We start from the raw sequence: 15,201 nt of genomic DNA, 5'->3' as shown, positions 1-15,201 counted from the left end.
TAAAAAAAACATTTATCATATATATATATATATATATATATATATATATATATATATATATATATATATATATATATATATATATATAAATATTTTTGCAAAAATCAAGACAACAAAATATAAAATAAGAACATCATGGTGTACCTTATGTGCTATATATTCATAATCCATATTTTAAGGGAACAAGCAGTTTGGACACCTCGTTCACCTCATTTTATTTTTTTTTTTTACACATACACTAACAAATCCTCCCTAGTTTTCATACATAAAATTTGATCTTGCCATAAGTTTACAAATTAAGTAAAAAAAAAAAAAAAATTTTTTTTCAAAACAAGAAAAATTACTGTTCTATTTTGTACATTTAAATAAGCTTAATATTAAAACCAGTAGAAAACCATAAACATATTTTACTTATATATTTTTTATCACCTTACTCATATTTCATTGGAAAAAAATAAAATAGAAATAAAATGGCAGAATTCGGCTGTTTTTTTTTTTTTTTTTTTTTTTTAAACTATTTTATATGTACAGATATTTATTTTTTTCTTTTTTTGAGGGAGGGGGGATAATGAAATAATGTACACTTGCATTTTTTTGTTCTAGTAGTAAAAAATACAAACTAATGAGTTACTTCTCATAAATGATCTAATTAAAGTTACAATTAGGATTAATTGTAGAAAATTTTATGAATAAACTGGATGAATTCAGCAATGGTAATACAATGAATTTACATGAACATTTTTGGAAAGAATTTGATGAAATATTTAAAAGAATTCAATCCGTATATTAATATTATATATTCTGAAAAATTTTAGATATTTATATAATAATTTTTGACATCTAGTTTTCATATCATATATTGATCTGATTTTAATATTACAGGAACATTGTGTAGTTGTCTGTCTAGCCGAACTGATGAGTTGGGAAACTACTGTATGTGGATGACTATAATGCACCTCATCTTGAGTTGAGCATATTGAGAAGTGATACACAAATTACCATTAGCGTATAAAGTGATGCTCTTTGTGTAAACAAGTCGAGCTTTGGTATTTCAGACGATGCCAAAACATTGTTAATACATGACTCGTACAGCAGCTGATGATTAGTGTAATGGTTAGGAGCCTTGACTGTCATACAGGCGGTTGGGTTTCAACCCTGGCTTGAGATACTTGCCTGTCTAGCCGCACTAATGAGCTGTGAAACAGCAAAACAGAACTGTATGTGGATGACTATATATATATATATATATATATATATATATATAAATAAAAATGTAAATGTTGGTTCGTTCGGAATTAATTGTCTAAAAAACCACTGGACGGATGGCTTCCACGTTTTGGTATAATATGTTTACTATATCCATGTGTGTTTTTATATATTTCTTTTTAATTATAACATTATACTTAATTTTTCTATGATAAATAGGTGGATTTCTTTGTACCGAGAGGGCATTTTTTTTTATTTAGGGACAATTATTTATTACCGCTTCCTGTCACGTGACCAGTGTTACAATTTAGCGGTTTTCCTGCTATATCTGTAGATTTCGGTTACAATCTAGCGGGAAATTCTAGAAAATCTGGAGGTATTTGGCACCCACACAGCCGCATTAGATTATTAAAAAAATAAAGAAAAGCGCTTGAAAATATTCAATGTAAGTAAAAAAAAGTAGCATTTATTGCCTTTGGTAACAATTATTTATTGATTATTTGTTTTGTTTTTCACCCTTTTTTTGACTAACCATTCTTAAATCTCACTATAAAATCGATTTTTCCAAGTACATTTTAGGTGGGGGGGGGGGGGATTCCAACCTCCGAAGTTTGGGTTTGTATTACTGTACACATAGATTCGAAAAAGTTGTCAAAAAACAAATATATAACAAATAAATGTTATCAAAGGCAAGATAAATTACTTTTCTGCCAAACTGGATACTTAAATTAACCACACGTGGTCGCAAAATGAATGCCGACGCTCAAAGTGTATACACATTTTGTTTCCTCCCTTTACTTAAAAATTCACCAAAAATCAGGAAATTAACGAATTTTAATGAAAATTGCAGTATTTTTCAAATAATGATCGCAGAATATAATGAACTAATTATTTTTACTTAACTCTTAGTGAAAATGTTTTATTTTGTTTAAACAAAAAATACCTTTACTAAAGTTATGGTTTTCAGTAGTAAATAAAAAACGCAAGAATTTATTTTTTCTTTTTTTAAAGCATCGTAATTTGTTACAATAAAAAATAATTTTTACAGTAACATTACGAAAAAAGCCCCTAAAGTCCGTATTAATGTATTCGATATAACTCGAAGAAAAATGAATTATCGGATACTATTCAGGAAATTAAAGATTCAATTAGATTCCTATTTCAGTCACCTAAATTATTTAGGGTGAAATGAGTTAAGGAATTTATAGCCAAACCTAAATATATTTTTTTTGGTAAATATCCAGATACGCTACTACAGAACACCGACCACCCTAATTTGTTTTTTTTTTGGGGGGGGGGGAACAAATATATAACAAATAAATGTTATCAAAGGCAAGATAAGTTACTTTTCTGCCAAACTGGATATATTTTTCGTGTTTTTATTCAATGTAACATATTTATTCAGCTCGAAAAACATACAGTGTTTACCGATGTATTTGAAAATTCAAGATGGCGTCTCACACCCTCTTTAACACCGTAAGTTTGGAAAAAGGTGTTACAAATAAAAAACTATACAAAATACGGGTTTGTATTACTATACACATAGATTCGAAAAAGTTGTCAAAAAACAAATATATAACAAATAAATGTTATCAAAGGCAAGATAAGTTACTTTTCTGCCAAACTGGATATATTTTTCGTGTTTTTATTTAATGTAACATATTTATTCAGCTCGAAAAACATACAGTGTTTACCGATGTATTCAAAAATTCAAGATGGCGTCTCACACCCTCTTTAACACCGTAAGTTTGAAAAAAGGTGTTATAAATAAAAAACTATACAAAATACTATTAAAAACCCGCCGAATATATGTCAACCTATGTTACAGTAACATGTATTGAGCGAGTTTTTAACAGTATTTTATCCGGTTTTTTATTTATAACATCTTTTCCCAAACTTACCGCGTTAAAGAGAGAATCAGACTCCATCTTGAATGCTCCAATACATTGGTAAACACTGTATGGGTTTCGAGCATAATAAACATGTTACATTGAATAAAAACACAAAAAATATATCCAGTTTGGTAGAAAAGTAACTTATCTTGCCTTTGATAACATTTATTTGTTATATATTTTTTTTTTGACAACTTCTTCGAATCTATGTGTACAGTAATACAAACCCAACATATTTATTCAGCTCGAAAAACATACAGTGTTTACCAATGACTTGGAAAATTCAAGATGGCGTCTGATTCTCTCTTTAACACGGTAAGTTTGGGAAAAGGTGTTATAAATAAAAAACTATACAAAATACTATCAAAAACCCGCCGAATATATGTCAACCTATGTCACGGTAACATATATTGAGCGAGTTTTTAACAGTATTTTATCTGGGTTTTTATTTATAACACCTTTTCCCAAACTTACCGTGTTAAAGAGAGAATCAGACGCCATCTTGAATTTTCCAATACATCGGTAAACACTGTATGTTTTTCGAGCTGAATAAACATGTTACATTGAATAAAAACACAAAAAATATATCCAGTTTGGTAGAAAAGTAACTTATCTTGCTTTTGATAACATTTATTTGTTATATATTTGTTTTTTGACAACGTTTTCGAATCTATGTGTACAGTAATACAAACCCAATATGTTACATTGAATAAAAACACAAAAAATATATCCAGTTTGGTTGAAAAGTAACTTATCTTGCCTTTGATAACATTTATTTGTTATATATTTTTTTTGACAACTATTTCGAATCTATGTGTACAGTAATACAAACCCCACCGACCACTCTAATTTGTTTGGGGGGGGGGGGGGATGTGATGTTGGGGCGCGCGCCCCAACATCACATCCGCCCCCCCCCCCAATGTACAAAGTAAAATCTTCGGAAAATGTTAAATGGTGTTCTAATTGGTAAATGTCGGTGCGTTACTTACGGAAAATTTGAAAATTCGATGTTATAGGTAAAAAACAAAAAAAAAACAGATAAATTAACCTTCCCCGCCTACTTCAACTTGGTGTGCTTTCCTTTTCTTATTTTATTTCTTTTTCAGCTAATTTTAAATTTTCCACCCAAAAAGCGCTATAATGTATTTTTGAAAATTAGAAAATTCTATGTCCTGGAAAAAAAAAATCCCCTCCCCCCAACGTAGTTTGCTTGGTGAAGCCGTCGTTTATGCTACAGCATGCATGCGCGTAGCATAAACGGAAGCTGCAAAATGGTGGAAAGAAGTTCGTGGGTTCAGGGGTAAATACCATGCAAACGGTAAATTTGCCCCAAGTTTGACTATCAGATTCGTTGTCAGCGACCTCAATTACCTATACTAAAACAAATTAGAGTGGTCGGTGTTCTGTAGTAGCGTATCTGGATATTTACCTTTTTTTTTTCTTGCTTAAAAAAAATAGCATTAATACAGTAAGTTAGGTAAACTGACTTTTTCGCTTAAAAATGGAATTATTTCCCTTTTGTTATTAACTTTTTTTTTAAAGAAATATTTTGTGTTTTATATACATAAAGTACAATTGTTGAATGTTACTGTTTTGATTATATTCGTTTGGGGGGGCACAATTAAAAAATTAAGAAAGATTAAAATGAAGCGAAATTTAAGTTTCCGTTCCATTTTTACAACAACCGTAAAACAGTGCATACTCAGCAAGTTTTATCGTAATTTATAAGCATATTGAAACACTAAATCAACATTTTATTTATTTTTTTTGCATAATTAATGATGGAAGTATTTTTCTGTTTATTTTCTTAACATCTGTTAAAAAAAAAAAATAATTTGTACATTCTCTTGAAAAAAAGAATCAAACTTTTCTCTACTTTCACATGTGTTCCATTTTAACAAATTGAGCCACAGCAACGCGTGGCCGGGTACAGCTAGTATATATATATAAATATATATAGTCAGACATTTTAATCTTTTTTTAATGTTTGAAAAAAGAATTTTTGTGACTATGAAACCTTGATTCCAGTAGTAGTAGTAGTAGTAGTAGCAACAACAGCAATGCCCCTAAAATGTAACCTTTCTTCACTGTGGTAAGGGTGATGGCAATATGGCAGTGACAGAGCTCCCTAGCTAACAGGACTCTGGTGAAAATTCAGGATCATCTAGTCGTCTCTGCCTTCAATTTCTTGTTTCATTTTACTTCAGTCAAAATTCTCAGAAATTAAGGCCTCCCCTCCTGGGGTTAACACTTGATCCCTATATGAGATACATAAATATTCAAGGTCCTGGATATGATCTTAAACTATATCCGATGGTGAGGCTCCAGCTTGTGGGCTTTGGGGAGTGTGGAGCCACCATTTAATTGCCATTGCTCCCAGGTCCACTCTGACCCGGAGTGGTAGTACCTGTTAGGGTCCTAACTATGGGTTAAATAGAAACTGACTTGAAAAAACATACTCTACTAAACTTTTCTTCCAAACCACTGGATTCGGCATTAAATAACCCAAAAAGGGTTGATATGCCGTAAAATAACATAAATATTAAAAAATTCCATTAAAGTTCTCATTTACCTCTCAAACACGGAGTAAAGAAGTTGGGAACATAATTTTTCTCCCCTTAATTGGCCATTTTCAAAATGTTATAGCGTACCTTTATTGCGGTTTTTGGTCTTACCGGATTCCAAGAAGAGGATTCATCTAGTTTGCTGGGGTCATGCTGTTACTTGACACACAGAATTGCATCTAGTAAACATTCAAGTTCTCTCCTGGACGTTTCATTTTACTTCAGTCAAAGTTCTCAGAAACCAAGCAAGTCACCTTCCGGGTGGGTTAACACTTTACCTGAATATGCGATACATAGATATTCGAATATTCCAGTAAAGTTTTCTTTTACCTCTTAAACTCTGAGTTAATAAACAAGTTGGAAACATTATTTTCCTCTCCCCAATTGACCATTCACATATGTTATAATTAATGGTGCGATGATTAATTGAAATCGGAATCGTTAATCGTAAGAATCGTGTATTTGGGGGGGGAATCAGAATCGCATCGTTAAAAAATACCTTAGATTTACAATTCTTTCATTACGATTCTCTTATATTTTTAAGTTGAACGGTTTGTTTGAAGTGAGATTAATGCTGTCAAAAATTTATGATAAAAACGTCGGAACGTCTACACTTTATCTCCGAAACTGGAGACGCCATTTTATTTCACACACCTCTCATTGAAATTCAAGGGAGAAATCAGTATTTTTAACTATGACCGAAGTTAGAAATAAATAACAAAAAAATGAAACTAGAAATTAATTACTTTCGGAAAGAACTATGAAAAAAAGTAAATAAAGAAAGTGAAAGAGAATATATATCCGTAATTGTTTAATTGGAAATGTTTCAATTTAATTAATGAAAACGGAAATTTGTTCATATATATATATATAAAATATATTATTATTATTATTATTAAAAACAGAAAATGAAAAGGACATATTCATAATTGTCTAAACTGGCCGAGCGCCATTTGAAAACCAAAACATTTACTGCATACAAATTTATCAAAATATAATTGTAAAAACATTTATTAAAAAGTTTGCGTAAGAAAATATAATTTTAATGAAACAATTTTGCAATGAAAGCAACATTGGATTTTTATAAAATAGTTTTTTTTTGTTCCCCCCCCCCGAACAAATAATTTTAATGAAACATTTTTTTAATTAAAGCAACTTTGAAGGGTTAAATTAATTTAAATGAAACCGAAAAATCATTATCTAGTTTAATTTTGTTATTATTTCATGCTTCGGTCATAGTTTAAAATACTGATTTCTCCCTTGGATTTCAATGACAGGTGCGTGCAATAAAATGCTGTCTCCAGTTTCGGCGATAAAGTGTAGAAATACGAAAACGTTATAGAACTTTTCATAACATATTTAATATGATGTACAAGAATTTTATTAACTACTTTAAAGGTAATCTTTATTTATCTTATGAGTTTTCTTATTCCATCACATACATACGCACTGTCTATATGTTTCGAAACTTCGATCCCTATGATTAGATATCTGTTTGCACTTGCACTGAAACTTTAGGGGCTGCGAGGTACCATTGTTTTCATTTGTGAGCAAAGTTTATTTATGTATAAAACAGCCTAACTACGTCAAGTCCATGAAAAAGTTTATGAATACTTAACTCTTAGAGAAAAAATATTTTACAGTGCTTTCATTGCGAGTAAACCATGTTAAAAATCGGTGGTTTTTCCAACTGGTAACTAAAAAAAAAATTAAATTAAAAAAAAGGGCGCTTATCTTTTGGCAAGGTTTTTTTTTTTTTTTTTTTTTTTTACCGACACTCTTCCATTAGTAGATGAATGAAAAATCTCATTAGTAAATGAAAAATGTCTTGTCAACCTTTATATTTTAAAAAAATAAAACAAGCAAAGTTAAATTGGTGCAGTTGAGATAAGTAGGTCCAGCAGTCACCGTGACATAGGCTAACATATATTCGGCGGGTTTTTAACAGTATTTTGTCTAGTTTTTTTTTTTTTATTTATAACTCATTTTCCCAAACTTACCATGTCGAAGACAGAGTCAGTCGCCATTTTTAATTTTCCAATACATCGGTAAACATGTTTTTCGAGCTGAATAAATATGCTACATTAAATAAAAACACTAAAAACATATCCAGTTAGGTAGAAAAGTAAGTTATCTCCTTTGATAACATTTATTTGTTCTATATTTGTTTTTTGACAACTTTTTCGAATCTATGTGTACAGTAAAACAAGCCCTTACTTTTTTATATAGAAATAAAAAGGTAAATTAAGACATTAAATAAGAATAAACATTAAAGAACGATAAGTATATAATTATAAAAATACAGACATAAACCAATTTATTTAGATTTAAAAAATAACATTATTATTGTTTAAAATATTTTTTCAAAAGTCAAATAAATAAATAGGAATAATTTGAGACGATTGAATATAAAAGGCTAAAAATTAAATCAAAGATTTAGTTATTTTTAAATTTCATTTAGAAATAAGAATATTCTAGAAAGTGGAATAAAAATCAGTTAGCGATTGAAACTGCAAAAAAAAAAAAAAAGTTAAATTTTAAAGAGAAAATAAAACAAAAAAATGAATATCAAAAGATAAACAAAACATGTTATTCCCCTTGAAATTTGATGTTATTGTATTTTTGTTGAATTAATCATGACTTACTTTTTCTTTATATTTTTTAAAATATGAAATAACTCTTGAAATTGATTGTTATTAATTTCATGGTGCATGTTTAATTCATGGTTAAAATATTTGTTTTGACTTTTATCTTCAATGAAAGAAATTTTACGAAAAAAATCAATTCGTTTTCGAAATTCCCTTAATTGTATTCCCACTTTTTCACTGTACCAAATTTTTTCGCTACACAAAAACTTTCGATTATATAATGGTATATTTCAAAAAAACAATTCCACAGGAATCGGAATCGTTAATCAACATTTTCCTGAAATCGGAAGCGGAAAAAAATTAGGAACCGTCCAAACACTAGTTATAATATATCTTTCTCTTGATCTTAATGGATTCCATAACAAGAATTCCTAATGTCTGATGGAATCAACTTTGTGCTATTACTTGAGGTAACATCACTTGGAGAAGGTGTAACATTTCTCATAAAAAACAGTGTTGGTTAGTCATACCGAGGAGATCTTATTTGGGCTGTCAATGCTATGTGATTTTGAATATTTGGTCAGGGTTTACTTGTAGTGGGGGTGAGTATCTTTATGCCAGCTTGACCTGACAAAACACTGTACAGAGAGACCTTAGACACTCAAGGACAGTGTGTAGCAGGTATTCACGTTTCTCTCTGGTAGGGATTTAAATGTAGCAAGCAATGACATATCAAATGCAGAACTGCAAATCAATGGAATGAGAGTGATAACATTGTTTCTGTACCATTCCTTTGTATATCCAAACCTTCCCTAACTTTGCATGCAACTGCTGAACCAGGCTGTTCTTGACATCAGGAATAAAAACCTACAATCTTGCAAGTTACTGACAAATGAGGAGGACTTCATGCAGATCAGACAATCCTGAGGCACCATCATTTTGAGCAAAAATCATACTTACTTAACGGCAACAGAGAAGCGATCCATATGAAGTATTCAATGTTATTGATTGAAACACATAATACTGATCATCAATTCTATCAAAATACTCAATCTAAATTGATTGCCAATATTGAACTTCAACCAATCAGAAAAGGTTTGCCTTAGGAGCCTGCTCATAGTGACTGAATGCTGCAATCGATGATAAATTCAACTTGCCATAGGAACCATAACACTACTATACAGACTTCTCTTTGGGAAAACGATCTCTAGTTAGTCCTTTAATTATTGACATATCGGCAAACAACACAAGTCACATTGACAAACAGTTTATAAACAGCATCACAAACTCACAATTTAATTTGATACGCACATATGGACAGAACAACATTTTTTCATCTGGATTCTTCAAATCTTTCTTCAATCTTTACTTTTGGTTATGCAACAAGATATAAAATTGATATAGTTTTGTGTGGATAGACTTTCTTATTACTTTTGATAATGACCCTCTTCACAACAATCCTTTGAAACGTGAAACTAATTTGCAGATATTTAAACTGACAAATAGAAAATCATCTCTGATTTTAAAATTCTTAGCAAATCGCCATGTATTTAAAGATTGAAAGTTTTGGAAGTTATTTACATCCAATATTTTTATTAGTGAAGATTAAAACGTTACTTTAATAATTTTATGAGATAAGCTGATTTACCCATTTCAGGAATAAATGGACTTACCCAGAGGCCATAAATACAGTTATAGCTAAACATCATGGCAGCGATTTTTGGCAGTTATTCACCCTAGGTTAGTAGGACCAATTCTTTCTAACATATTTATTTATTTGCAAACTATTATCCTCATCTTCATAATTGTTGTTTCACGTTTCGGTCAACTATTCCTCTGGCCTTCATCAGGTGGTTAACTGTGATGGGATAGGAATGCTGAGTCTCTTAACTGTATCCTCAGTAATTACTGCCTTCCATAGCTGTTGTTGTCTTACCACATTTTGGCCAACTAATCCTTTGGTCTGCTTTGGGTAGGATTGAAATTGCTATCTTCAGACAATGCTCATCTAGAACCGTAGAAATTCAACATTTCTATCCACTGTACCTCGGGCCCCGAAGGGCAATCAAGATCGGATTTTTTGGTCTTATTTAACTGATTGACTTCTTCAAAGATTTCCGTGTCAAGGACAACCAACTGTTTTTCATTTGAAGGAAGCCTGCCTTTAGTAACTTTGTCTTACTGGTGTTCATCTTCATACCGATCTTTTAAGTGTAAGATGGCATCTCATCAATGGCTGATTGAATGTCAACAAAGCTTTCACCCAAGATAATAGTCCGCAAATAAATAAATAATTCATCTAAAAAATATTCCAACAATAAAAATAATCTTTCTGAAAGGTTCATCATGTACAAAATGTACTGGCTGACCAGACATGGCAATCCAAGGCTGCTCCTGCTATAAATGCACACCACTCGTTGTTGTTACACCATCCTGAGCCAAGTTTGGAATTGGCCACTATGGCATTTTCTCAAACCTACTGGTGGTGCTGCTGGGTCAATGACTTCATGGATGAAGTCACCTGGGTGTTAACAAAGGGCATGGTCAAACTAACAAAGACGTCTGGCAAAAAAAGATTGAGGTGGGGGGGGGGGAACTTGCAGCAAGTGCAAACTGTAATGTTAGTGATAAACTGTTATCAGTGAACATGGAGGATGCGGTGTATGCAGTGATTGTCGAATACGTCCAGTTTGCGTAGCTCACTTGTCTGCATAGACCAAGTTTCACAGCCATAAAAGAGAATGGTGTAGACAAAAGCCTGACTTTGGTGTTCAGTCTTATTCCTTTTTGAGACCAGAGCCATGATCAAAGTCGACAGAAGGTGGTGCAAGCATTGCTGATGCAGTTGAGGATGTCTTTCTCCCCTTGGCCTATTGCGATGATTATAGAGCCAAGGTATTTGAACGGATCGACTTCTTCAAAAATTTGCAGGTCAGGGACAACCAGTCGTTTTTTATTTGGAAGGAAGCCTACCCTTAGTAACTTTGTCTTATTGGTGCTTATCTTCATGCCGATCTTTAAAGCATAAGATTGCATCTCATCAATGGCTGATTGAATGTCAGTGAAGCTTTCACCCAATATGGCAGTATCATCAGCATAGTTGGTTCCATCAATAATTTAATGATCAAATTATACTGCAATAACTTTTAAATTAACTTTCAAAATGGTTTTAAATATTTAAAATTAACTTTCCAAATGGTTTTAAATATTAAAACAAAATAATAAATTGATAAAATCAAAAACAAACAACATAAAGAGGCAAAACAAAAAATAAAGTAAAAAGACTTTTGGACAATGCCAAGTAAGTATGGCAAGTAAGCTGCACTTTACGCTGTAAGCTTTATAAAGATGATCGAAGAAAGACTGACCTTTGGCCCTAAGTCTTCATCCATGTCCATCACCCATGACCGGGCATTATAAATGGCTTTTGATGGTGACTGAAAGAGACAAAAAATTGTTTCATTAATTGATATTCATACATCATGAGTTACTTATAAAGAAGTTTCAATTTAAAAAACAAAAACATTTTGTTTTGGTAAAAAACAAAACAAAAAGCCTATAATTATAGAAAAATGATAGATTTAAAGATAATTTTCTATACCATAAGTAAATAGCAATTGAAATTGAAAACAAAAAGGAAAAAATATACATGTTCAAAATAAATTAACCTTGAATCAAGGATATGAGTGGTTAATGTTAAAAATGAATTTCCCAACCTTATTATTATTTGTGTTTATTTATTTTTATGTTTATTTATTGGTTCCCCCACCCCCGACAAAGGAAGGATTAGGCTTAGTAATTCACTCCCATTCATCCATTCGTTTGTTCACACTTCTCAATAACAACGCCTTGGATTTTTAAAAAAGTTTTGCACAAACATTAGTCATGGTGAAAGTAAATTTTTGCTAGAACAGATTTTCCGGGATAACTCTGGTTGCCCCTGCCCACTGCCATTATAGGGGTAAAATTGCCCTCAAATCATTTGTCCGTTTGTACTTTTCTCAATAACCACTATTTGAATTTTTCGGAAATTTTGCACAAGCATTAGTCATGGTGAAAGTAAATTTTTGCCAGAATAGATTTTCTGGGATAACTTTGGTTGCGCCCCTAGGGGCCATTATAGGAATAAAATTGCCCCCAAATCGTTTATTTGTTCATCTGCTTGCACTTTACTCAATAACCACGCCTTGGATTTTTTTTTGAAATTTTACACAATCATTAGTCATGGTAAAAGTAAATTTTTCACTCGTGGAGGGGGATCCCGCATGCTCGGTTTGTTATGTTTATTTATTTGTTTGTTGTTATGTTTATTTAGTTATTCTTGTTAGAGGGCGGATGGTGTTTGTAAACAACTATGAGTTTCAACAATCATAATTCCCAATCAATCAACAATCAAGATCAATAAACAGTCAAGATCCACAATTATGATTCCCAATCAATCAACAATCAAAATTGACAAACAATCACTAAACAATCAAGATACATAATCAACAATCCAGATTCACAAACACCAATGAACAATCAAGAGCAACACTAAACAATCAAGACCCACAATCAAGATTCTCAATCAACAATCAAAATTAACAATCAACATACACAAATAATCAATAAATAATCAAGATTCACAAATAATCAACAAACAATACCCAAAAACAATCAAGAGCGATAAACAATCGATCAACAAACAATCAAAATCCACAAAGTTTTAGTAGTATAATAGATGACCTGAAACTTTGTGACATCATTTTGCAGTTATCCTCATCTGTTTTAATGAATGACGTCATCCTTTTGTAATTTTATTTTTTAATGTTATTTTTACTTTAGTTGAATTTCACAGAAATCAAGGGACCACATTCTAGGGACGTGTACAAATACATGGATATAAATATCTACATAAATATAAACACACATTCGTTGTTGATGTATTAACTTAATTAGTATAGATAAAATAGTTATCCATGGACACATGTTTTGTTGTATCTACGGTTTATCAGTGCAGCTGACTATAGCAATGTTCAATTCAATAATCACACAGTCTGTGGTCGGGTGCATTCTCTATAATAATTAAGTTAATACATGAACAAACAAATATTTATATGTATGTAGATATTTACATACATCACTAGAATGTGGAGGAAACTAGAATATAAGGAAGATAATTCTCCCTAAAAAAATCATGGGGATAGTAACTTATACTAAATATAATTATCACTAGAAAAAAATAACAAAAAGCAACTCAACATAAATTTAAGGCAATAAAAGAACATAATTTGAGCCAAGACTTTATAGCATAGCAAACTGTGGTTACAGGATTGAACCATGCTATAGTCAGCTGCACTGATGGGTCTTAGATACAGCCAAACATGTGTCCATGGATAACTCTTTCATCTAAAATAATTATATATATATATATATATATATATATATATAATTATATATATATATATATATATATATTCCATCAAACTATGTTGAAAAGGAATCAATAATTTGCTCCCATGTGAGAGCTAAAGTACAAATTATTATGCACAGCCATACAGACCGCCACCTGACCCATTACTTTGGTACTTTCCCCAAAGTAAGCACTTGTGTAAATTCATTGTAAACAGCACTCATTCAATTTAATTTTTTAAGCAATGTTTATTTTGTGAGCCATCAAAGACCCTAGATGGATTCTAACAGCCTTTTTCAAATAATAAAGGTTTATCCATGTCAACGAAATCATGGTACACCTCTGGATTATGAAACACATAGTTTTTTTTAACCAAATATAAGGTTGACAAAAAGGTTATTGCAGAATTTTTAATACAAGATGAAAAAAAGCAAATTCACGCAATTTTCTTATTTCAATTCACGTTAAGCCAAAAAGCTGCTGAAACAGCTTGCAACGTCAACAAAGCATTTGGCCCAGGAACGACTACTGAATGCATGGCACAATGGTGGTTTAAGAAATTTTGTGGCATCGACGAGAGTCTTTAAGATGATGAGCTTAGTGGTCGGCCATTGGATGTTGACAACGATCAATTAAGAGCCCTAGTCAAAGTCAATCTACATACAACTGTTCAGGAACTTGCTTCTGAATTAGACGTAACATATATGACAATTTCCAACCACTTGAGAGAGATCAGAAAATAAAAAAAACTTGATAAATGGATGCCTCAAGAATTTAACGACAACCAAAAGAAATGCCATTATGAAGTGTCACCTTCCTTTCTTTTATGCAACAAGAACGACTCGTTTCTTGATTGGGATGTGACTTACGATGAAAAATGGGTTCTTTAAGACAACGGGCGGTGCTCAGCTCAGTGGACAAATGCCGACAAAGCTCCACGACACTTCCTGAAGCCAGAGTTGCACCAAAAGAAGGTGATGCTGATTGTTTGGTGATCGACAACTTTCTGCGTGAGAAATGCTTAAAAAACCTAAACGATATCAAAAATGCCTTCAGTGATTTCATCGCCACCAGAACACAAGATTTTTATGTTACTGCCATGAATACACTTGTTTTGCATTGCGTGTGTTGATTCTGATGGTGCTTGTTTCTCCACCAATGAATTTTTGTTTGAGCCGAGATATGTTCATCTGAATTTAAAAGCTAATAACTGCAAGAACTTTGCCAAACTGATCATATATATATATATATATATATATATATATATATATATATATATATATATATATATATATATATATATGAATAAAAAAGAATACGAAAAGTATAAAAGTTTATAACTTTTCTTTATTCATTTTCAATTGGTGACGTGCAGGAATACAAAATAATATTATGAAAAAAAAATTAAAAAACTTTTTTTATAAGTACATAATTTTCGACCGATCCTTCAGTCTTCAACGGTGTAGTATATATATACACACACAGGTACTAGCATTGCTTGGACAATAATGGCCATCAATTTAAACATTTGCAAACATGATTCATCAATTACATTTGTC

The 15,201-nt window shown here is 31.4% G+C and overlaps 1 protein-coding gene across 2 annotated transcripts in view; it reads right to left on the bottom strand.

The window, feature by feature from the left end:
• Positions 1–15,201, bottom strand: part of LOC145297712 (wings apart-like protein homolog) — a 427,159-nt gene that overhangs the window by 315,799 nt on the left and 96,159 nt on the right. For both annotated transcript variants that reach the window (XM_080143917.1, XM_080143918.1), the window contains one exon: positions 11,619–11,687. In XM_080143917.1, coding sequence (XP_080000043.1) covers positions 11,619–11,687 — 69 coding nt within the window. The remainder of the gene's footprint in view (positions 1–11,618; positions 11,688–15,201) is intronic.

Source organism: Euprymna scolopes, chromosome 18 (assembly GCF_053919585.1).
Source record: "Euprymna scolopes isolate OS-2025 chromosome 18, ASM5391958v1, whole genome shotgun sequence".
Taxonomy (NCBI): domain Eukaryota; kingdom Metazoa; phylum Mollusca; class Cephalopoda; order Sepiida; family Sepiolidae; genus Euprymna; species Euprymna scolopes.
Note: the sequence above shows the minus strand (reverse complement) of the source record. Positions and strands in the feature narration are given on the sequence as shown.